The sequence below is a fragment of the Drosophila kikkawai genome, chromosome 3R (genome assembly GCF_030179895.1).
Source record: "Drosophila kikkawai strain 14028-0561.14 chromosome 3R, DkikHiC1v2, whole genome shotgun sequence".
NCBI classification, from domain to species: domain Eukaryota; kingdom Metazoa; phylum Arthropoda; class Insecta; order Diptera; family Drosophilidae; genus Drosophila; species Drosophila kikkawai.
In genome coordinates, this window is record NC_091731.1 from 17,075,924 (window position 1) to 17,101,495 (window position 25,572).

General features: G+C 40.3%; 3 protein-coding genes across 7 annotated transcripts; 1 reads left to right on the forward strand and 2 right to left on the reverse strand.

Moving 5' to 3' along the window:
- Window positions 1-78: 78 nt before the first annotated feature.
- LOC108085386 (modular serine protease) lies at window positions 79-2,135 on the reverse strand. The gene is made up of 3 exons (XM_070286239.1): window positions 1,804-2,135; window positions 688-1,692; window positions 79-582 (listed from the first exon to the last, which is right to left on the reverse strand). Exons 1-3 carry the CDS (start codon window positions 2,133-2,135, stop codon window positions 306-308), a joined length of 1,614 nt encoding a protein of 537 aa, XP_070142340.1. The 3' UTR covers window positions 79-305.
- A 1,125-nt stretch (window positions 2,136-3,260) lies between these two features.
- Window positions 3,261-8,174, reverse strand: Syt4 (Synaptotagmin 4). 2 transcript variants are annotated; one of them, XR_001771097.2, is made up of 6 exons: window positions 8,039-8,174; window positions 7,328-7,429; window positions 5,156-6,336; window positions 5,005-5,079; window positions 3,841-4,944; window positions 3,261-3,773 (listed from the first exon to the last, which is right to left on the reverse strand). XR_001771097.2 is itself a non-coding variant. In XM_017182087.2 (5 exons), the coding sequence occupies exons 2-5, from the start codon at window positions 7,368-7,370 to the stop codon at window positions 4,825-4,827; spliced, it is 1,419 nt and encodes a 472-aa protein (XP_017037576.1). In that variant the 5' UTR covers window positions 7,371-7,429; window positions 8,039-8,174; the 3' UTR covers window positions 3,261-4,824. The 2 variants fall into 2 exon arrangements, 1 of the variants encoding a protein (XP_017037576.1); XM_017182087.2 differs by having other exon boundaries at window positions 3,261-4,944.
- A 564-nt stretch (window positions 8,175-8,738) lies between these two features.
- On the forward strand, window positions 8,739-25,566 carry Gld (Glucose dehydrogenase). 4 transcript variants are annotated; one of them, XM_017182071.2, is made up of 4 exons: window positions 8,739-9,063; window positions 18,437-18,613; window positions 18,681-18,801; window positions 23,233-25,566. In XM_017182071.2, exons 2-4 carry the CDS (start codon window positions 18,446-18,448, stop codon window positions 24,819-24,821), a joined length of 1,878 nt encoding a protein of 625 aa, XP_017037560.1. In that variant the 5' UTR covers window positions 8,739-9,063; window positions 18,437-18,445; the 3' UTR covers window positions 24,822-25,566. The 4 variants fall into 4 exon arrangements, with proteins under 4 accessions (XP_017037560.1, XP_070143393.1, XP_070143392.1 ...); XM_070287292.1 differs by having other exon boundaries at window positions 8,739-8,863; XM_070287291.1 differs by lacking the exon at window positions 8,739-9,063 and adding an exon at window positions 9,674-9,691.
- Window positions 25,567-25,572: the final 6 nt, after the last annotated feature.

Sequence of the window (25,572 nt, forward strand, 5' to 3'; positions counted from 1 at the left end):
CAAAATGAACTCTGACCCACAACTCACACACACATACACCAACACACTCTAAGAAGCATTAATAGAAACATTTGGGGTATTCAGATAGCCGAGCTAAATGATTATTGTTTTACCGTTTAACGATTACAAACAGATTACAGTACGAATATTCGAATTCAGAGTATAGTTCCCGTTCCCCATCGGACCTCGATCGAACGGATAGCCGAATATGCATACCTAAATAATTGTCAACAGTAGATGTGTGTTCCTCAGTTGATGTAAATTGATTTCCGATTAACCACGAACTCAGCCCGTAATAAAGTGAATTAAATGTTCCCCTTCGACTCTGTCAGCTCAATGTCCTTTTGGATGTCCTTTATGAACGCACTGATGTGATACTTTTTCCCGGAGCTTATGATTGCGCTCAGCTCGTACCGCCCCTTCTTCTCGCTGATCACTGCCGCACCCATTAGCCCAACTGAGTGGTCAACAACCTGGACGAAATTTCTGGGAGCCTCCTCTGTTAGACACACTGGTCTAACACAAGCGCCGAACTCCAGAGGATGGAGCAACTGCACCAGGGCCAGGGGGTGTTCCGATACCCTGGATAAAGCGAAAAAAGGTAACTGGTAAGCAAACTGGTAACGTATGGCAACGATTAAGATTCTATTTGCTAAGAAATTTTAGAGAAACACCCTTCTTACTTACGTGAAAGTGTGAATTAAGGACACGTTATGCAGCTTGTAGGGATGCGATCCGTGCGCCCAAAAGGAGAACGTCTGGGGATGGCCCTCGGCAACTGTGTAGAGCACGGGCTCCTTGGAGGGCACACTCTTGATGGTTATGTCGCGAAAGCATTCCTCCGTCGTCACCAGGATATACGGCGACAAGATCGTGGCCTTGCAGACAAACGTGAAGTTCGCCTCGTGACCCCGTCGGAAGATGCTCATCAGCCAGGGTGGCGATCGTTCGTCATCTTTCACCTCCCACTTGCCGCAAATCGGCTTGCATATTGGAAGCTTAGCCTCGGGCACCCATATTCCGTCGGCATCGCAGATCTGCACACCCGGCGTCTCGTGCTCGGCACCGGAGGCACAGAAGACTGTCATCCGAGTGCCCTGCGGCAACATCGGCTGATCGCAGTCAATCAGCAACTCATTTAGGGTGCACTTCCTGGTCTGAAGGACACTCGCGGTGTGCTTACACTCCTTCACGCACTTGGCCAACTTATATCGCCAGGAGTTGCCTGTGCAGATGTTTTTTTCCTTACCATCTAGGCGAAATCCGGGTTTGCAGCTGAGGGAGACCACCGTATCTTGAGGCACCTTGGCATTCGGCCGAAATGTGTTGTTACCCACGTAGTTCTCCACAATCAGGGAGTTAGATGGGTCATTCTCCAGGCTGCAAAACAGCTCATCCCAATTGGATGTTGCCTTAAAACCTTGGGTCTGCGAATTTTTGGTCTGCGGGTGAAGTTCCTGGCAAATTTCCGATATCTCGTCGGAGCCGTCTAGACAGTCGAGAACATGGTTGCAGAGTGCTTTTTGACTGACACAGGCGCCGTAGAGACACCTAAAGTGTGGCGGTTCACACTCAATGGCAGAACATAGTTTTGGGTCTTCGTCCCTACCATCCCTACAGTCCGCCTGACCATCGCACACAAGACTCCATGGCAGGGGCTCCTTCCCCTCACAGGCAAGGATTTGATCACCTCTGGAAAGCATAGAATAAATTTGGTTGACTTAGCCCTAATGAGAGCGTGACTGGCTTCCTTTAGAAACAGTTAACCCAGCCAGTCACGGACAAGATATTTAGTAAACTCACTCATACTCCCCTTTAAGATCTTCGTAAGCATTCTCCAGGGCGGCACCTTCCAAGCACTCGAAATCATTCTCATCGCTGCCGTCCCAACAATCAGTTTTACCATCGCATCTGAGAGCCCTATCCAAGCAGCCGCCGTAAGTGCATTGGAACTTAGTTTCGTCGTCACATTTTTTATTATAGCACAACGCAAAGCGTTCGTCCCCGCAATTAGGTTCGTTTTTTTCACAACAGTCAATAATTCCATTGCATATTTCATGCGCCTTAATAGTGTTTCCCTGTTTCGTTATACACACAAAAGCCAAAGTAAAATCTAGAAAATATAATGAAATCATTCCCATAAAACAAGAAACGTGAACAAAATATATGTATATTTGATAAGAATAATGGCATTTACTAAATATATTTCGGAGTAGGGGACTATTGTCAAATTGATATTTTCGATCTCTTTATTGATAAAAGTTGATAGAAGTGTTGTAAATTATTAAATTAAAGGCTTTTGTAAGATGATTCATATTCTAGAGACATATAAAGTCATTGCCCTTATACATTTTATAATCAACAAATTATTTGAGATAAGCCGAAAACACTTAAAACAGTCACTTGTAGAACATATTAAGTTAAACATGAGTATAGGTTATTCTTGCTATTTAGTAGAAAAACACACCTATAAAGGATAGAATTACTAAAAGAACACTGAAGTCCCTCAGAGATCTATATATTATCATATTTTGACCCGATTGTTTAACAAGGCGACACAAGTAAATATTCAGACGCGAATTAATTCAAACTGTTCCGCAGCAAATCCAAAATTATACTGATTTCGGGACCTAAATTTGGAAGCTTAATGAAGCCGATGTTATCAGAAAGAATAATGCATATATATTTTTTTTTTTTCTATTTATATACATATATATGCGAAGCAGATAAGACTTAGATTAAATCACAAAAAGACATTAAGCCATATGTATGTGATTAGCCGAGTTTTGTATATGCTTTGCCATTGGGTCGATTCTTTTGAATTGGAAATAACACTTAAAAACAATTTATAGAATAAAACCAAAAGCCATTTTTTTCTCAGCTTCTGAAAGTTGAGCGATCATTCAAATGGCAGCTATACAATCATCCGATCTAGCAATAAAATAAAACTTTATTCAGATAGTTCGAAGTGAGCAGACTAGGACGTTGTTGCTGATCAGGAATAGGTGTACTTTATAGGCTTTAAAATTATTAATTCACAGCGTTGCAAACATCTGACTAAAATTAGAATACCCAAGGGTTTGCAAAATGATAAAGACTATGGACATATAATTATGGTCCCGGTAAAACAGTCACCTATTCCAAGTAATTTTGATACGCAGAATCTGAATAACTTACCGGAAAATATTTATTTTAAATAGAAGCAATCAAGATTCATTTTTTTAAACCCACCAAAGTGAAAAATCTCATACGCAGGCGTCTACATTTATTTTATATAATATGTTTTATTACGGAAATTAACCATTTTATGTAGCTTACAATTACTATTACATATAATGTAGAATTATACACATCTCATATAATTTGGGTGCCATTGCAATAGCTCATCGCATATGTACTGGTAATTATTGTTTTCCCATTAGACGAATTGAAGTTTTGATTGGACACAAAGTGAAGTTGTATTCTGCATTCTCTCGGATGCCTGTATATATCCTTATGGCTGTATGTACGTACGAGTTATTCAAGGGTTTCAATGGACTAACATTCATTTTACAAAATATACGAAGAAGCGGTCTGATGTCTATATATGTATATGTAGGTCGGTTATAGTTCATAATTGCATTCAGTACACTCGGTGATAATGACTCGGTGTCTTCTTCCGCAAGCTAAGCTTTCTCCGGAGATCCCCTATGTCCTTTATCTCCTTTACAGCTATATGTAGTGCCGCCAGATACTCCCTGGAGCTCGAGAGTAGGTATTGCGTTCGGTTTGAGCTATTCGTGAGTGTGGTATACTCTAGAGTTAGTGGTATTCGATTTCTACGTGTACTATGCTGCTTACATTACGGTGTCGATTTGTGTGTTGATTTCTCTCCGAATTGATGTTTTCCCCTTTGGTTTTCCTCTGACCTGTTCGTTCGATTTTGTGTGTGGTTTTGTAGCTTCTTGGTGCTAAGCATTCTGCTGCGTGTTCTCTCTAGATTCAATTTGGTTTACCTTTTATTCGTATGTAGTTTTAGTTATGTTAGGGAGTACGTATAAAGTGATAAGCAGTAAGCTTCTATCTGGACACCCAGCCAGAGCCTCGTCTCGGTGTTCGTTTTGATTACTTTACAATTGAACGGAAAGCCCAAAGCAATCGTAACCAAATTATACACAAACATTATGCCTAAGAGTTGGGTATCATCATAGATATTTTATACATATGCATGCCTGGTTAATAATTTCGTGTAGCTATCGAGAGCCGAGTTCAGTTTTCCTTTGTGGTGGGCACATCAAATGGGACTTGATATGAAAATCATACAGAGAGGAGATGAAGGTTACTCGAAGCGTTGAATAATCAAAGTTCTATACAGCAACAAAAATCGGTGTTCATTACAAGTAGGTTGAATTTTCCTTTGCACATTACATTTTCGCATTTCGCAAACATTTATATAGTACGATGCTTCTGAATTATCTTACATTTACATGCATTCTTTAGGTCCTAAACATTTTCTAATACATTTAATTTACTTAGTGGTTTGGTTGGTTGCTTGCTAAATATTTTTTAACTGCCCTCGGGGACTCTGTTGGAAAGCAACCCAATTAGGGAAGTATTTCTTCCCCAGAAATCAACAGATTAAGGAAAACTTAGGAAATCATTACGAATGAAATATATAAAAATTATAAAAACTAAACACAAGTCGAATTCAGATTGGGATCGAGCTCATACTCAAGAACCGTATGACTCTCGCTTCCGCTTTTGTATCCGATTTCCGGTTCCTGCTTCTGTTCCCTCTCCCTAAACGGCGCCAGCGCCCAGGCGGTGGTTGCCTCATCCCACTGCCTACTCGTTCAGCTTGTGCCACTCGGCGATCTGGCGGCGCGGCGAGTTGCACACCTCGTTCCAGTGGTTCAGGGCGGTGCTGCTCGAGTTGGGTCCGCCCAGCTCCAGGCGACCAATAACCTGCGGAAAAGGTAAGTCATGTAATTTTTGAGTAAAGGTCTCCCGCCAAGTAAGACTTACCTCATTCTTGGTCACGCGATCCCAGTCAAGCAGCATCAACTCCAAGGACACACCCTCCAGACTGGCGCCAGTGCCCTGTAATCAGGAAAGGGGTTTGCATTTTAGAATAATATTTATCTAAAAGCATATTTTAGAAGAGTTTTCAACCCACCTCGGCGGCGGGAATATCAAAGGCGAAGCTCTCGTTGAAAACGGGGCTCAGGGTCCGCTTCTTCACGTGGGTCTTCTTCTTGGCGATGCGTTGTCCATTGTAAAGCAGATAGATCTTGACGTAGGGATCGGCCAGACCGGTGACATCCATGCGGGGCAAGTTTCTGGCCTTCAGGAGGACCACCGTGAGACGACCGGCTGCTGGTTGCCAGCAGAGCGAGATGAGCAATTCGCCACGTCCCTGGGCGCGAATCTTGAGGCTGCGCGGCTGAATCTCCTTGCTGATGGACAGGGCCTCCTTGGAAATGTCACCAATCTCAATGGAGGACAATGGGCACACCACCTCGCCGATGACGTCGTCCCGCGAGTACCGATCGAAGCTGAGGATCACAAAGTGCAGCGACATGTTCTGCAGGTCGTTCATATTCAGGCCGTAGAAGGTGAAGTCCTCGTCATAGACCGGGTTCCTGGTATTCCTCACCACGCGGGTCTTTACCTTGTGCTGCTTATCCGGCAGCAGCTGCAGCTTAACATACGGATCCGTGGCAGCCTGGGTGCGTCCGTTCATGCCGGTGGGTATGTCGCCGGTGCCTCCTGATCCGCCCTTGCAGGGCAGCCCGCGGCAGCGGATGATGGAGACCATCAGGGCGTTCCGTTCGGCCAGATAGCGCAGCTTGAAGTAGATGGTGCCCAGCTTGCCGTACTGATCGGTCACGGTCAGCTCCTTGCCATTGGCCAGCGCCTGGTCGTCCAGAGTGATGGTCACGCTCCCGTTGGCAATAGTCTCCACTGGCGAGTGGTGGTGATTGTTGTGCTGCACCTGCTTTAGACCATTGCCATCCACCACGGTCAGTTTGTTGCCCGATTGCTGCTCCGGATGCGGTTGCTCATCATCCTCACCATACCGCACATTGGGCTGGGCAATTGGGGAAGTGGACTGGTCCTGCATCGGCGAGAGCAGACCCATCTGCTTGCCTCCGGTCGGTGAGGGTGACTTCTTCAAATAGTGCGGCGGCTGGCCGCTGGGCGAGCGAACGGCAGTCGGACGCCGGGTCGGCTGGAAGGGGAAGGAGGCATCGTGCTGGCCCTGCTTCTTGTTCCGGATGCGCATCTGCTTGGCGCAGATGCAGGCCACCGACGAGAGCACGGCAGCGGCGGTCAGGCCCAGGATGGCGGGCACAACTGTGGGGAGGGAGAGTGAATGTGTTAGAAATAATGTAAAATAATCCTTTGAAATTATATAAATGCACTCCATTTCAGTAATTTCATTTGTAATCGAACTTTTATTAATTTAATTATATAAATTTATTATCATTAACAAAATAAAATCATGGCAAAAAGTCACAAACTAAACATAAAGCTCATTCTATTCACCCAAGTCAAGTTTTTTCCTTTTACAAAATTTACTTACTATCCTTATTTAATTCTTCCCGCACTTTTTATGACTAAAGTGTCATAACTCGGGGTCATAAAATGCACAAAAGCTCTACCAATATGGCTTCAGTTTCTTTTTACTTGGCCAGTAAGCTCATATTTACTACATATTCGTTCTACTTATCTATATTAAATATGCATATACTCTGGTTTATGTAATATAATTATATTATTTTTATAAATTTGTATAACTTGTAACCAACCAATGGGCTAAAAAGGATTACATTACACTAAATGAAAGATTATACAACGTAAACACATAATGGAATATTAAATATTTTATAAGAATAATAACTCAATATATGTTAAAAACGTTAAAAAATTTTCTAGTTATTTTACCTTTCGTTCTTTGCATTTCATAGCAGAAAATAAAACTCAATTTTGCGATTAGTCACCGCTTTGACGAATAAAGGAAAAGGGAAAACTCTAACCCAACAGCTGTGTGTTATTGGTGAAGCTACTTCTTTGTTAAGAGTAAAATAAAAAGCACATTGAATACGCTTAACTCCTCAATTAAGCTTTGATCTAAGAAAGCAAACAAATAAAATATTTAAACCACATAAAAACCTGCAGCCCTTAAAATGGACAAACGAATGTGATTCCCCCAAATTAAATATTCATTGCTGGTAGGAGGAAAAAAAAACTTTTTGGAAAAACTTCTTGGCAACATTTTTTTGGAGGAACTTCCTAATGAGCAAATTGGACCGATTCGCGTTCGTTGCTGCAATATGTTACTTACTCGTGTCCATGACGCTGACATCTGGTATATACTCTTCGGCCATTTTAGTGGATGTGGTGGCTTCGCCGCTCTCCAAGATCTGCCACTCGATGTTCCTCGTAGCTGTGTGTGTGTGTGAGTGGAATAACAATTAGTCACAATTTCGAACTTTGTGGCAAATGTCTTTCGTTTGTTTGCAACTTTTCCGGGGCACGTGAAAATGTGTTTGCACAACGATTTTGCGCACAAATGTATGCTAGAGGCTCGATATTTCTTCTTTTTTTTTGACGTGGGCAGAAGAGCAGCTGCCTCCAGGTTATGCTGAGAGGTTTGCTTTTGTTGTTATTTGCATTACTTGGGAACACACGCGCGCACCCATACACTCACATATGCGCCCAGGGTGATTGTCTGCGTCGCATGAATCATCACAACCCCCGCACCACAAGCACACACTCGCATACACCTGGAGTTGGCTGAGTTTTCTTCTTTAGTTTTCCCAGTTCTATGGAAAATGTGTCTATTTTTAATTTTCTATAACTCTATATATTTCTTTAATTTATCTGAAATAGCCTTATCACATTTAACACTCTGTCTTTGCCAATTTTCTTATCAACTGATTTTCACAGCATCACTTTGGCCTTTTGGTAAGCCAATTTCCAAGCTGTATTCCGTCCAGAAGTTGACAGGTTTTATGGCTTAAACTAGGTGTATATGCTTTCACGGATTGCTTACTTTTTGGTTTGTAGACTTTCGCAATTAATTTTAATTTTTTAAGAGACTTTTGCAATGCCCACGCTGTGTGCAAAAAAAATTACTACTACAACGCAGTTCCGCAGCCGTTGTACTTTATTTTGCCAGTGGCTTCTTCGCTGCGACTTGGAAATCGTTAAAACTGCGTCGGCGCACAAAATAATTCCCAGCTTTTTGTGTGGGCCGCCAGCTAAATGGAGAGCGGTGGTTGAAGAACCTGTGACGTCTTAGCCATAAATGGGGGTGGGTTTTTAAAGGCTACACAACACTAGACTTACGCAGGGTTGATATTTATTAAAGTACTACATTTGGGCATTTTTCAAAATGTAAGTTCTAAAGAAAGTTTAAGACATATCTAAAGCAAAAAAGTAAAATATTTATATATATTTAAGTAAAATTTCTGACTAATCTTTAAGAAAATATTGAAGACATATTATAAAAAAAAAATAGTTTTAAGACTTTGTCAATATTTTCCAACTCCAAGTGGGAGTTATCACCCTTTGAAAACCCAACGAACGACTTGCCTACTTTACTCGATTCCCCAACCTGTAAGCTACCAGTTTAGTCCAAGTTGCGGAGAGCTTAGCTTTTTGGCCAGCTTAAAGCTGTCTTTCGTCAAGTTCGAGCTTTGGGCCGCTTAAAAAGCCTGACGCTTGCCGGCCAGAAGCTGAGTCGGTAACGCTCTGCGTCTGCGCGCAGTTCGAACTAGCTAAAAGACCAAAAAAATAAATCAAAGAAAAGCCACCTAAATACAAAAGTGCTCAAGAGGGTGACTAAAAACCCTAGAAGGCAGTGACTTAAACCATTGTGAGTGCATTTGTGTGTTTTCAATAAAAAGCTGCTTAAGAAATAAACGAGTTAACTTAATCGCCCGCAAGTTTTTCTAACATCTTCGGGCCGTTGAGCAATTTTTGTGCCTCGAGGCATTTTCGATAAGGAATAAACAATTAATTCAATATTTAAAGCATAAAAGGAAACCAGACACCCAACCGCTGGACCCAACAATCGTAAGTTGATGCAATCGCTGTTATTTCTCTTATTTTTTCGGGCTATTCGGTTTGCCGATTTTTCACAACCGAAAAATCCGCAATGTCCGTTTTTGGCATTGAGGAAGCTCAACGGATTTGGCCAGCTTTTTTGGTTTTGGGAGTTTGAAATTTGCCATTGTCATAAGGCCCGAGAAACGGAACTTTGTTAGGTCTTCTGATGGCTCATGGCGATAAATTGTGCTGCACTTTTTTTGCAATTCGATTTGTTTTGTTTTGTTTGTTTTCTTTGTGGTTTTTTGCACGAGTATCTCACGATTTGTGATCTGGACACGTTTCTAGCCCAAGTTACTGGTTTCTATTTCTTTTTCCACACACATCAAAACGGTCACCCATTGTCTGCCATTTGACCACTAATCTGCTCGATTTTGTGCTCAATTACACGGTGTATTATACGAATGAAAAAGTCTACCACACCGCCTCGTATTGAGGTGTTTCACGACGAATGCGCCTGCCAGTTCATTAAACGTCCATTACAGTAATAGGAAATTAACCCGGTTTCTCCCTCGATTCCACCGCCACCTCGTCTCGTTTCGACGAAAACTTGTGGTATTGAAAGAGATCAACTACTTATGGCTTAATGTTTATGGTGAGTACATTTGGTCTTTGGATTCCAACTGAATGGGAATATCCGTTTCGTGCTTGATTTTCTTTTCCAAATTATCTGGCTAACAAGCTTACATTATGAAATAAAATAACAAGTTTGTTTTGACAATTAGTTGTGTATTCACAGCCGAAATATCATTCATAATCAGAAATAATATAACAGGAAATGATCATCACTTGTGGTCGAATTTCTTTTGGCTTCTTTGGTAGTGATTAAAATTATTACTCATAACTGTGATAGAATTCCCCATAAGATTACTAATATTTATTTACAGAAAAATTTGGGGATTTCTAATGACAGAAATGTTTGCTCTCAGTCAAAGATATATTAGTCAATAATACTGTGAATTACTGTGTTAGAATTTAAAAAGGGATTTGTAATATTTAAGTATTTAAACTAATAGAGAATTCTACTTATAGAAATGCTTCCTTTAATGCAATGATTGATTACCTGAATAAACAAATTTCGGTGGCATAAAAAACTTTAAAAAAAATCCCAAAAATATGACTAATCATATCAAATTACTCTAAGAAATTTGCATTTCAAACCACTAATTATTATTTATTTTAACAAATTTCCTTGGCGTGTATTACTAATATAATATGGAAATATAAATATAAACAAGCCACCAAATCATTGCAATAGAAAGTGGTTCCCATATTCCCAAAAAAAATAATTGTACCAATATATTCACATACAGCTTCATGCTAAATAAAATTTGTTATTGCAAAATCAAACAAACAATACAGCAAATCAAAAATAATTCCAAATTAAGTGTGCTCATATATATTTTTTTGGGTGAACTCATTAAAAAAAAGAGTTCGATCTTGATTTGCATATCGCCTGGCGATGCTCATTTTAAGGCCTTTAATTTCGCTTGTTTGCTTTCTGGACTTCTTTTTACTGCCGAGAGCACATTATAGAGGGCGGCGTCGAATGATGATCCATCAAAATTTTATTGAGGCCACATAAAGGTATAATGGTATCGCTGTCTAGGGGGCAATGGAATTAAGTGAACATGGGACGAGTGCTTTGACCGAATGACACCCACGCTTAGCTTTCTTTTCTGGCCAAAAGTCTAAAAAAAAAGTACACCACAAAAACTGTTTGCACATACGAGTCCCGTGAATTTTTTAAAGTCATGTTCAAATGTCAGCGGCAGATAAAAATTTGTGTGTCTCCATGTTTTGGGAGCGTGCTGTCGGCGCTTTATCTGCTGCCAACATTTTGTTGGGCAGCCCGAAAACAGCAACAGCTACAGCAAAAAACAAAAAAAAAAAGTGAGAGAAACTTCGAAAAACCGTTCAGTGTTTGCAAAGGCAAAAGCCTTTGGCCTGGCTTTTGTTACTCCTCTTCAGAGGCATCGATTGACTTTTGCTGCCTGTTGTCTGTTATATGTTGTTTGTTTGCCCAGCGATTGTCTGCTCCCTTTTTTCTCTCTGGGCTTTTTGGCATTCGTTCATTCAATCCGCTGCGCATTGAAACGATCTGCAGCACGTAGCCCCCTCTTTCTGTAGCAAAGTCTCTGCCATTTGCCATTTAAATGGTCTTTGGCTCGGCCTTATTTGTTTACAATTCGTTATGGCACACTGCCAATCCCGGCCCGGCCAAAAGCAGCCACGAGCGTGAGCCGACAAAATCTCCAAATGGGACAAATTTTGAATGGTTTTCGGGGAATTTTCCCAAGAAGCGGGATTAGCATAGTTTTTCCGTGAAATAATTGAAGATGCACAAAAAGAAAAATTGGGTTAATACTTTGATATAACCAAAAGAATGGGGAGAACTTCTGAGGTTTCTTGTAGTAATCTTATTGTGCTTATTTTCTTTTTGTATACTTGGCTTTGTTTTCTGACTGAATCTAAAAATTAAAATTGGTTTTTGACTGAAAGAAAACATATATTTCTCTGTGTGAAATTACAAGTTAATAGTTTAGCTAGTTTGTTTAACTATTTATTAAGATTTTAGATAATTATTTATTATAATAGAGAGTCGAATTAAGTTTAAACCTTGATAAAAATACTTCTCTATATTAAACAAGGTTATTATTATAAATAAAAGGAATTCAAAAGTTGGAATTTGGAAGTTAAAATGACCTAAACAATCGTTTATTTAACCCTGAAATAACTGGTACCAATAATTTCTCATTTCCTGAATGAGAAAATAAAAATATACAAATTTATAATAATTCGGGTAGCAGCTACAAGAGTTTCCTACCTTATTAGAAATCACTAGATTACCCAACGCTCTCATTGAGCCCACTATCGACAATCGGCCGGCCTCTGGGCGTCCCCGAAAATGTTATCCTAGCAGCGACAAGCGTGAGAAATGCCGGCAAGACATCAATTACGGCTCTGGCCTGTTAACAAATTCACTCATTTAGCAATGAAACTAAAAGTGTTGTTACTGTCTGCGGGCCACAAAGCCAAAGACCGAATACCGAACTCACGAAATGGCAACCCAGTTGACAGGCAGCTCCTGAACAACGTTGTTCGATGCTGAGCTGCCCACCTCAGTTTTTCACTGCTTTTTTCCACATTTTTTCTCTTTTTTTTTTTTTTTGCATCCGCCTCCGGGGCCACCAAGAGATGTGGATGCTGCTGCTGCTGCTGCTGCTTTTTGCCTTATCCAGCAGCACGTAACCAGCGATCAATCAAGGCACTGCGATCATCTGGGCTCTTTGACAATCGCCGGAATGATGCGCCGCGCAATTGCAGAATTTCACTCGGAGCCTAATTGTGTGGCAGCCTGAAGTACGAGGTACTCTGTACTCCGTACCGAGTACGAGTGCCACGTAATTGGCAACGCCAAGGGTATTACATGCGGTGCTGCAACATTTTGCCCAGTGAAATGCAACAAAATGTTGTAAATATTCAATCACGTCGCAGTTCGTGCAACAATAGCCCAGGCAACCGAAAAAAAACCAAAATTTAAATAAATTATGTAAAACTGCTTTTCAGTTTTCCTCGAAAATGAAAATCTATAAGTTTTTGTGCGGTATTTCCGTTTCTGTTTCTGGTACAAACAACAAAAAATCACCATTGTTAGTCGTGCCGGTCAATGCCGCGTCTCAATAAATTATACTTTGCAATTCTCTGGAAAAATTAACAACTGAAAAACAAATAAAAGTGCAATTACCAATCAGCGAGATGTACACGAGTTTCGATTTTATTGTTATCCACTGCGCGGCTTTACAGATTTTTATCAATATTGACGAGCGATTGTTTGTTAAATCTTTGGAAATCCCTGGAAGCTGTAGAACTCTAGAAGAATCTCTAAGCAGTTATCCAACTAATGCCCAGCTTCTCTTTTATTGCCGTTAACCTGACCGGCGTCAGCAGAATTGCATTAACTAAATATTGCCTACTAACATTTAACAATTACGTGATGAAGCATGACAAGAGTGAAGCCCAGCAACATCAGCAACAGCAACTTGTTGCCTTGCGAATTCTCACACAAAACATTCGCACATTGTTGATGGCGCGTTGACACTGCCTGGGATGCGAGGAAGGGGGCAAAGAAATCCATCGTGAAGTACGCAAAAGTAACAAGAAACAGGGGGAAAAATTAGATAGGGAAGGCTAGTTTTTCCAGACCGAAGTTTTAGGTACCCTAAACTATGAAAATTGTGGATTCTTTGGTTAAATATTTGTAAACATTTCGGATTTTTTAAATATTGTAAATTATAAGTGGTGTATTGAACCTGGAAACTCCAGCTCGCAAATCTAGAGAGTTAAAAAATTCTATTCTTAACGTGCAACTTTGATCGAAAAGGAAGCAAAGGAATAAGGAAAACTAAAATGTATACACATATTATGTACTTAAACAACTGATGGTCAAGGTTAATAACCACTTTCAAGGTACACTTCAATTCATAAGTATGTTATAACAGGATAAAATACATTCATTAAAATCAACAGAATAAACAGAATTCCAATCTAACAATCATTAAATTATTATAATAGCTTTGGGCTGATGATGCATTCTATTTCCAAACAAAGTCAATTGTTTTAAATGTATTATACCAATTTATTTTAAGCACAAATAACTTACTAACTAGGCAAACAATAGACTACAAATTATATTATAAATTCTAACATAAGTGGTTTAAACTAGTTAGTTAGTTTAATGTGCTCAAAACAACAAGAGTGTTTAAGTGTGACTAAACATTGACATTAGAATCTCATGAAATTATATTTTATCTAATTCAACTCTAGAAGGAAATAATATATTAAAACCCCTCTTTGATCCAAAACCTTAACATTTCGATATGGCCCTTTTGCTAGGGTATAGGACCAAAGTGGTCTTACAGACTCGACCCAAGGCACGTTGTTGCATTTCTACTTGCCGCCGCCACGCGCATGACGAATGAAAGTGAAAATAGGAAGTCAAGAGGTGGCCAAAGAGCCATGAGACCGGCAACAGTGCCAGAAACTGGCAACAACAACAACGGGCCACTCAGACTTCGCGTCAGACATTGGCCAAGTTGGCCAGACATTGCGCGGCAGTTTCCTCCAGTTTGGTTGCGAATGCAATTGCCGCCAGTTGCCAGTTGTAAGTTGTAAGTTGCCATTGCTGTTGCAGGTTGCAGGTTGCAGGTTGCTGTTTGCTGTTCGCTGTTTGCAGTTTCCAGGCTGTCCGTTTTAGCCCCAGTTCCAGTTGCTTTATTTTGCCACACTCGCTGATTTCTTGGCCAATTTCTAATGGCCAGTGCTGCGAGAGATGGCTGCGTAATACCACCGATGGAGGATCCGGGGGATGCAATATTTACCTTGCCGGCTGCTCGTTATCCTCTCCAGGCCATAATGTGTGCTGGTGTTAATTTATGGCCTCGATCTTGTCCAAATCCTGAACCCGATCCCGGACCCAGATTCCCCCATGCGTGTCCGGCTTTATTTATGAACATTTACAATATATCTACACGGGAAGAAAGGTATGCATATATTGAACAATATTAAGTAATATTAGAAATGAAATATGTAAGCATTTTGGGTAATAAATCGGTAAATAAATCCTCAAACTAAGATCAACAGCATCCCTTAAAAAATTACATTAAATTTATGACCTATTACCGGTACTTATAAGTTTATTTTTCGTGTGTATTTACCTTACTTTCTGCTTCGCTTAGCATGGATTTTCTTTGAAAATTATTCATACACCTTGCCAGCTTGGTGCCGCTTGTCAATTTTACGCCCGAACGTGAAAAACTTTATCGTTGGTATTTATTTTTCGGCATCTCTCTATGTTTTGCCTACCAACTACGTATGTTTGCTTTAACGCATTTACCGTTAGCTCTTGATTTTGATAAAATGAGAAATAAAACCGCAAAACATCACAAACCAAACCCGTTGGCGTTCATAGTTGGAGGTCCATTCGGCCAAATTAATGACTTCAATTTGCCGCAATGTGTTGAGCATTAAATTTGTTATAGTTTTTAGTCGCTTGCTTTGTCAGTTTTTAACCAGCTCGGGGGAAGTCGGAAATTGCTGACTCAAATTAACTTAAAATCGATGTGAAATTTCTGGAAATTATGTGAGTTTTTTATTGACTTTCAAATAGTAAATCGATCGATCAATTAAGACGGCAAATGACATTCTTTGAAAGCCTCGTGAAAGTTTTGGCATTTTCTCTAATTATTTTCTTAATGAGATATCTGGTTTTTAAGTTATATTAATTAGGCAAAAAAGTTAAGCTGACAGACAGAAGGGGTCTTCAGATCAGATCCCACCCCATCCATAGGCTGAGACCTTACACAACTCACTCAAAATCACATGACTTCAGCTGGCACGCATAAATTGCATTACTTTATGGTTATTATTCTAATAAATGCGCGGTTCCCACATTAATAAGCACCCGAAAAAACCAAGCCTAACCATATGGCAGAAGCAGCAGCAGCAGCAGCAGAAGATAACAAAATAACAAGGCCCAAAAGCAAGCCTCTATCTGCGGTATTGTTCACGCCATTGGGCACGGGTTTGTCCAACTGACTAACCGACTGTCTGACTGTCTGACTGTCTGATTGACTGACTGACTAACTGACTGACTGACTGACTGGTTGGCTGACTGACAGCTCAAAGAAACCTTCAAATGCAACGCAGCAATGAAGACAATGCCAAGCAATATCAATGAAGTTATCGTTGCGAGTACAATGCAAAACCCACAAGAAGACAACTGCAACCCGAGTTGGTTTTAATCGGATCGCTTCGGTGCACAAGATATTATGCACTGTGCTTCTCAGCCGATAATGTTGTTAATACAAAAAAACGACAAGTTGTAATTATGACAGCGCCACAGATCAAATTGTTGGATAAGTAACGCAGGAAGTTTGAATAATCAGATGATAACAGCGAACATTGTCGTTAATTAATTGAATAATTTTCATTTTATTCTCACCGTGTCAGGTAATTATTATGCGTATAATTATGTCATTGGTTCATTTATTTATGCAATACATTTTTGCTAAAATATACAAAGGGGTTTGTAGATCAGGCTTCCATATATTTAATTCAAAGATCAAATGGCTAAGAAAATTAGAATCATTAAGTTCAAACACCAAAATCCAACTTTGAAGTGGATTAGTATTTGGATATTTTTTCTATTTGTCCTTACAAATTTACATTTTAACCAATTAAATATATTAAAACATATTTATTATATATAATAACAAATAAGGTACAGTTTTCCCTCCCATTCCCTATACTCATATCCCCCTGGACTTTCCCACCAATTACCATAAAAGTCTGCACGCAGAATTGAACCAAACTTTGTTGGCTCAACAACAAAAGTTGTCCTGAACAACTTTTAATTTTCTGCTCGCTGCACGACTTTTGCACGCGTTTTTCTCGGCAATTGTTTTTGTTTATTTTTTTTTTATTGGAAAACTGGCCGCGAGGTCAACAACAAACTGCCTCTCTTTTGATTTTCCACGCTCGCGTGAGCTGCGTATGTTCTTCGGCTTGGCTTTGACTCCGCTCCGCTTCACTTTCGTGGCATCCTTCAACTTTAAAAGCGAAAGACACCAAAATGCAATTGAAATGAATGAAAAATCGTGTTCCAAATGTCAGATGCGAGCCCCATTGTGGCACCCAAAAAAAAAACAGACGAACTGTAGCAATTGCTCAGTCTTCTCGATCTCCGCTTAGGTGATTCTCTTGTTTCACTTTCGGTTTTTGTTTCGGTTTCGGCTTTGGGATTCAGTTTCAATTACACTTTTGTTTTTTGGTTTTTCGGTTTTTTTGGTTTTCAGTTTCTGTTTTTGGCTGGGATACAAATTGCAATTTGATTGCTTCAAGCTGTTCCAGTTAATTGAGGTCAAAAGCGTTGTCAGCATCTTCCAAAAATGCACTGATTTCGGGGATCGCCCAGAAAGGAGTGTGAAGAGCAAAGTTAGAGGCAACAATTAAGATTTTTTTCAGTCACTTAAAAGGTGCTAGCAATAGATTAGCTTCGCTTCGTAATCATAGTTACTTTACAGGAAAAAAATAATCTGCATTGATGGTCAAAAAAGAACAGAAACCAGTCACTAGCATAAGAAAAACTTGACTTTTTTAAACACTATAGAATATCCTTTTCTTATTATTCAAGATCATAATAATCAATAATTATTTAGTGACCGTTTTGGTTTGCTTTTTCATCAGTATAAAACAATTTATATTATATCCTAAGTAGGTTTCTTTAATACCTAAACTTATATCAGAAAAAGGCATATTTATATTATTTTGATGCCGTCCAGAGTTAAGTAACTCTGCTCACCCCCAGCGGTCATCAATTATCCACCAACAAGGCAAATGACATAATTATATTGCACATTACTCAACTCAAGCTTCGTGGGCTACCGTAATTCCAGCCTCATTGCTTCTGTTTTAGGCGCAGACCAAGAGGACCATTTCGAAATTTCAAAATAGGAAAGAAAAAGAGAAGCCAGTCAGAGATTTTTGGCCGCTTGGGGCTAAGGTCATGTGAAACTATGCAGCAGAAGCCGAGGAAGCAGCAGCAGCAGCCGGCCAAACAAAAGCCAAGCTCGGATGATGAGCTATGACTTCTGTCTGTCTGGCTGCTTAGCCTTTCGGTAATTGCCAATGCTGGCGGCAGTTGCCGTTTGTTTGCCAAATGGCCAAGATATAAAAAGTATCTTTTTTTGATTTCAATTTCATTTTGGGCTTTGCCTTAGCCGCCTTTCGGTGTGCAACGACAACGACGCCGACGCCCATTGTCTCGGTGGGTACTCTTATTAATTGCAGGGCTCTTGCTGGAGCATTACTTTTGATAATTTTTAGTCTTTGTCTCAGTTGGCAAGGTTAAGCCGAAGTTCAAGATGTGGTTTTCAAAATTGTATGACTTTGCCCTACGGCTTTGTGTTTAATCAACTGAAAATGAAAAAAAAAAGTATTAAACGTTGAAGTAGATAATTAAAAACATTATAAAAAGATTGAAAAATTAAGTATATCTTCGTGTGTTTAATTGTCTTTTAATTGTCTACTAAAAATATTATAGTATTCTTACATTTCCAATTAGAAAAATTACTTACTAATTATAGGATTACTTACTTTATTTTCCCTTCTGTACTTATTATACAAAATAAATAATTAGTTTCTTTTAGCTTTCAGTTTAAACTTATTTTTAACATATTTTTCTTGTAATTCGAGCTTTCAAGTTTGTGTCCTAAGTCTTTTGTTTGCCAATCAAAATTTCAAGTTCTTCTAAATCTTTGGTTTTCCTTTCGCTTTTTAGTCCGTTAACATGTCCGCCAGCTCCTCATCCTGCGATTGCCTGGTGGGCGTGCCCACTGGACCCACCCTCGCCTCCACCTGCGGCGGCAGCGCCTTCATGCTGTTCATGGGCCTGCTGGAGGTCTTCATACGCTCACAGTGCGATCTGGAGGATCCCTGCGGACGGGCCAGCACTCGGGTAAGTGTCGATTGTTTATCGTTGAACTGTAAGCTTTAGTTTATTTCTATATATTTATATATTGCAGTTTCGATCGGAGCCGGATTACGAATACGATTTCATTGTCATTGGCGGCGGCTCTGCGGGATCTGTGGTCGCCTCGCGACTCTCCGAGGTGCCCCAGTGGAAGGTGTTGCTGATCGAAGCGGGTAAGTGATGGTGGGGCAGCACAGCAACATGTTGCCAGCGTTTCACGCGGCTCACGGCAATTAGAGGCACGTCATGTGGCATTTGTTTAGAAGTAATTGAAGCCTAACAGCGGCAACACACAACTGAAGCGCTAATGCCACTTGGGCAACTCTGTGGCAAAGAAGCAACCGCAACTGCCACGAGCATTATGTAAACTAAACGAGCCGCCACCGCCAGAGGCAATCTCCAGTCCATGCAAATGGCTCTTCCCTGAATAGGATTTGCCTTAGTTTGGAGTTGTTACAATGCCTCTGGCGGTGGTGGTGGCGTCGTTCCGCTTGACTTTATTTTTTGCACTCAATAAGTGTGTTGTTGATCACCGCCTTTTTTTATGAATGAATTACGAGGCGCAGGCAGCACCACACGTGAATCTCTGAGTTAGTACATTATTATATTCAGCTTTGTGCTGCTACAGTACATTCACTTTGGCTTAATTAAGCTCAAATATGCGGCAAAATTCCGCTTAAGAGGCTTTTTAGCACTGCATAATTTTTAATTTTACAGTCTGAACGCTTGCAAACATGGGTTTCGAGGTAATTTATATTTATTAAAATATATATTTTTTGCAAATAATAATTGTATTTGTTTAATAAAATCCATTCGTTTAAAGTTAAGTGCTTTTGGTAATAAATATTTTAAAAGTATGATCTGTAAATAATAATATTTTCAAGAACTGACAGATAGCTGAATGTTCAGTGATGACAAATAACTCTTCAAAATTAATTTATTCTCTATTAAATTGTTCTCTAATAAATTGAAGTATCTACATATCTTATTATACCCTTGCAGGGTATTATAATTTCAGTCAGAAGTTTGCAACGCAGTGAAGGAGACGTTTCCGACCCTATAAAGTATATATATTCTTGATCAGCATCAACAGCCGAGTCGATCTAGCCATGTCCGTCTGTCCGTCTGTCCGTCTGTCCGTCTGTCCGTCCGTCTGTCCGTTTCTACGCAAACTAGTCCCTCAGTTTTAAAGCTATCTAAATGAAACTTTGAATATAGTCTTCTATATGCTCTCACTGCTATATATGTCGGAACGGGCCGGATCGGACGACTATATCATATAGCTGCCGTACAAATGTTCGATATATTTCTAGAAAAAAAATTATAACTTTGCTGTTTTTCAACATTTTTGCACCATTTTTCAGATATGTCAATTTTATATTATTTCAGAATTTTGGTAAAAATTTTATGAAAATCGGACGACTATATCATATAGCTGCCATAGGAACGATCGGGAAATTAATAGAAAAACAAGAAAGGAAGCTAACTTCGGCACGCCGAAGTTTTTATACCCTTGCAGATTGGTTTCGATGTTTATATTATAGATTTAAATGCTGAAAACACTCACAAAACAGAGTTTCATTACATTTTACCTATACTTATTATGTTTACAGTTTGACAGTTACAGTTTTACATTCCCAGCTTTACATATTTTATACATTTGCCGATCGCTTCTATGGCAGCTATATGATATAGTTGTCCGATTTTTATAAAATTTATACCAAAATTCTAGAATAATAAAAAAAGCTTATAACTTAAAGTAGATGAAAATACGTTGAAAAACAACGAAGTTATAATTTTTTTCCTATTTATTTCTCGATCGTTCCTATGGCAGCTATATCATATATTCGTCCGATTTTCATAAAATTTTTACCAAAATTCTATAATAATATAGAGTGGCCATATCTAAAAAATGGTGCAAAAATGTTGAAAAACAGCAAAGTTATAATTTTTTTTTCTAAAAATATATCGAACATTTGTATGGCAGCTATATGATATAGTCCTCCGATCCGGCCCGTTCCGACATATATAGCAGTGAGAGCATATAGAAGACTATATGCAAAGTTTCATTCAGATAGCTTTTAAACTGAGGGACTAGTTTGCGTAGAAACGGACAGGTGGACAGACGGACAGACGGACAGACGGACAGACGGACATGGCTAGATCGACTCGGCTGTTGATGCTGATCAAGAATATATATACTTTATAGGGTCGGAAACGTCTCCTTCACTGCGTTGCAAACTTCTGACTGAAATTATAATACCCTGCAAGGGTATAAAAATTATAGATTCGTTGTTTTTCAACGTATTTTCATCTACTCCGGGATATAAGCTTATTTTATTATTCTAGAATTTTGGTATAAATTTCAAAAAAATCGGACAACTATATCATATAGCTGCCATATAAACGATCGGTAGATGTAGGGAAAATGTAAAGGTGTGAATGTAAAACTGTAACTGTCAAACTGTAAACATAATAAGTATAGGTAAAATGTAATGAAATAATATCTGCAAGGGTATACAAACTTCGGCGTGCCGAAGTTAGCTTCCTTTCTTGTTTTTCAAATGTCATTAATATTATTTACCCATGAAAAATTGAGATATCTCACTATATCCCCCATTAATCATTATTTGATTACCCTTTTTCAACTAATGTCTTACTAAAAACACCTTAAAAGTGTGGAAAATCACTCCATCTGTCTTTAATGCCTGGGAAAGCATTCTAATGGCTCCATTAAAACTGCCCCATCAGCATTCTCAGCTCCGCTTGGCTTACTTTCTGGGTCTCCCTCATCGGTAGTTTTCAATTTTTGCGCAAAGTAATTGCTTATAGCGACAATTTTTACGCCTCGTCACTAATTACACTAATTACACGAGACCAAAGCACACTCGAAGTTGTCAATGCGTCGGCGTTAATTATACAACAATGCCTGCGGCTGGAGTGCCATTAGCCGTGGCCATTATTACCTGGCTTATTATCCATGCTGATATAGCCGTATGAGCAGATAACTCCCGGCTTAAGTGGCTTTTGTTTCCATCATAATGCGGACTGGCTTGACATTAGACATGCAGCTCGTCAAATTTAGTCAATGCCAAAAGCATGCCGGAAAAAAAAGCTAAGAAGCCAACCCGGTGCCTGGTACACTGACCCTCGTCTGAGGTTAATGTCTTCATCGTACTCCTTGAACGTGGTCCAAATCAGAATCTAAATTTAAATCATATTCTAATTTATACTTTATGGCATAACAAATCATATGTCACTCTTAAATGAAATAATTAATTTGGCAAGTACAAAATTGCTTATGCAATCGAGACTTAGGAGTTTTAATAAGGTTTTATTTTAAGCTTGGCAGTATAATTATTTCACTTTTATTGTTTGATTAAAGAAGTAAACCTGGTGCCTGGTACACTGAACTCTTAAATGACTTTCGCCTTGGGTTAATCTCTTCAGTTTGCCACTGGCGCGTGTTCTATATTCTAGATTTGAACTGATAAAATTGGGATTATAATTCAAGGTTCCTTACTTTTCCAACTAAAACATTAAACTGAACCCAGGAATGACCTTTATTTCTGGTCAATGCCTCCAGTTTATGCCCTAGCTTAACTTGGCAACTTTCAACTACATTCTTATACTAGGTTATCTTTTATTAATTTTTAATAAACCCAAAATGTAGTCATAAAGTTGATTCAATGCGAATTTCTTTTTGCCAACGAGTGATTTATGAAATCGATATTCAAGCGAAGACGTCCGACTTTGTTTAGTCTCACCTCAGCCTGTATTCCAAGCTAATTAGAATGCATTTCAGATGGATGCTAATTGCTTTCTTTTAATTCTCGGCGTAAACACCAAACGCATTTGTTTTTATTTGCGCGACACATACGTATGTTGGTTTTGGTCTCAGAACAAGTTATAAACCATATGGGAAACATATATAACGATTGTATTCAATGAATCAGAGCCGGTATTTTTTTCTCTTTCTTAAATTTTTGGCTGTTTAAGTTTAAGTTTCCTTTGTTGAAATACCAACTTAAATTATTAGTCAGGATTTTTGCAGTGAAATTGTTGGCTCCCACGCTATGGTTAGCAGCAATCAAAGATGCCGCTTGAATTGATTTAATTAACTTGAGTCGTGGGCCCGAGCTCAACGGAAATTCTAGAACGCTGATTGAGCCAATATATATACCCACTAATTACAATAGATTAGCCTGGGTTAAGCGAAAGCGTGCCTCGGATGGCCCAAACTCTAATTGAAGTCCAAGCCCACCCAAGCGCTGAAGGTTGGGCCGGAGTTGGCTTAAATGGTATCTTAATGGCCAGTTTAGACCTATTTATCAAGACTCACGACCAGTTATTGGAGGTATCTTGTGGGTTTTAAACATCCGTTAAATAAATAAATTACCTAAAATCAATTTTTCACTTAACTTTAAATTATTCTTTTGAGTTTAAAGCCAAGTTAAGCGGTTTATCTTATTCTTTTTATAATAAATATTTGTATTACAGTAAATAATCAACACCGAGACTTAAATATAATTAAATATTGAGTTCATATTATCTTTATTATTTATTTTTATATTCATTAACATTTAACGCTATTCATCTTTCAGGTGGCGATGAACCCGTGGGTGCCCAGATTCCCTCCATGTTCCTTAACTTTATCGGCAGCGACATTGACTATCGCTACAACACGGAGCCAGAGCGAATGGCCTGCCTGTCCTCGATGGAGCAGCGTTGCTACTGGCCACGCGGCAAGGTCCTGGGCGGAACTTCGGTGATGAACGGCATGATGTATATCCGCGGCAACCGCGAGGACTACGACGATTGGGCAGCCCAGGGTAATCCAGGCTGGGCCTACAATGATGTGCTGCCGTTCTTCAAGAAGTCGGAGGATAACCTGGAATTGGATGCCGTGGGCACGGAATATCATGCCAAGGGTGGCCTGTTGCCAGTGGGCAAGTTCCCCTACAATCCACCCCTGTCCTATGCTATTCTCAAGGCCGGCGAGGAACTGGGCTTCTCTGTCCAGGATCTCAATGGTCAGAACTCCACAGGATTCATGATTGCCCAGATGACGGCCCGCAATGGCATCAGATATAGCTCGGCCAGGGCTTTCCTGCGTCCGGCACGCATGCGCAACAATCTGCATATCCTGCTAAACACCACGGTGACCAAGATCCTCATCCATCCGCACACCAAGAATGTGCTGGGCGTGGAGGTGAGCGACCAGTTCGGCAGCATGCGCAAGATTTTGGTCAAGAAGGAGGTGGTGCTGAGTGCTGGAGCTGTGAACTCGCCGCAGATTCTGCTCCTGAGCGGTGTGGGTCCCAAGGATGAGCTCCAGCAGGTGAATGTGCGGCCGGTTCATCATCTCCCAGGTGTGGGCAAGAACCTCCATAACCATGTGGCCTACTTCACTAACTTCTTTATCGATGACGCGGACACGGCGCCCCTTAACTGGGCCACGGCCATGGAGTACTTGCTGTTCCGGGATGGCCTGATGTCTGGCACTGGCATTTCGGATGTCACCGGCAAATTGGCCACCCGTTGGGCCGACAGGCCGGATTTGCCCGACCTCCAGCTGTACTTCGGTGGCTACCTGGCCAGCTGTGCCCGCACAGGACAGGTGGGCGAGCTGCTTTCGAACAACTCCCGGGCCATCCAGATATTCCCGGCCGTTCTCAATCCCCGTTCTCGGGGATACATCGCTCTGCGTTCAGCCGATCCCCTGGATCCGCCTCGCATCTTCGCCAACTACCTGACCGATGAGCGGGACGTGAAGACCCTGGTGGAGGGCATCAAGTTCGCCATTCGACTGTCCCAGACGACGCCGCTGAAGCAGTATGGCATGCGGCTGGACAAGACGGTGGTCAAGGGATGCGAGGCACCGGCCTTCGGTAGCGATGCCTACTGGGAGTGCGCCGTGCGGCAGAACACGGGTCCGGAGAACCACCAGGCGGGCTCCTGCAAAATGGGACCCAGCCACGATCCCATGGCGGTGGTCAACCACGAGCTGAGAGTCCACGGCATCCGTGGACTGCGCGTCATGGACACCAGCATCATGCCCAAGGTGACAGCGGGCAATACGCACGCTCCCGCCGTCATGATTGCGGAGAAGGGCGCCTACCTGCTGAAGAGGGCCTGGGGCGCCAAGGTTTGACGCGTGGATGCGACGTGGACGTTGCATAGAGTAATTTAATCAAGAATCCAAGCGAAAATTAAGCGAAATTACACTTAAGGCCCCTCTCAGCTCAGATTCAAAACTATGTCTTTCTCAGCTCAGATCCAAAACTATGTCTTTCTATATTCCCTTGGCCAATCTAATACAATCTAATCCGATCCAAAACCAACCGAAGGCTTCTCACTCTAGGCACACCGCGTTGCGCAATCTCCAATAATGCTATCGATAAGTTAATAACCAACAAAGTACTCTTAAACTAACTAACTACAGTGACCCACTAAAGATACAGTCGAACTTCTATAGCTCAAACTCCAAAATACTTTAAAGTAGAAGATAAAATCTTGGCATTTAATCAACAAAAACTTAGAAAAATCTAAGAAAATAGATATACCTGCTTTTTAGAACAAGCTCTTTGGATATAAATATAATATAAAGTTTATTTCTCACCTTTACCGCCGAGTGTTTGAAGTTCGACTGTAGGCTTAAAGTTCGTAATGAACATTATTTAAAAAAAACTACACTTTAACCACGTAATTGATGTTTAGACCCATTGAATATGTAAATTGTGTTAAATGTTCGTGGGCTCCTAAACTAAACTACATACTTGTATTTAAACTATATAATTCTTGTGACCCATTGACCAATGTAAATTTCGTTTCTCGTTCACTTTGCAATCGCACCGATGAACGGATGGCCTGTACTTCTGTATACGCGTATATTGCATGTATTTATTGTTCGATTAAAGTGCAACTATTTAGTTTAATTGTCT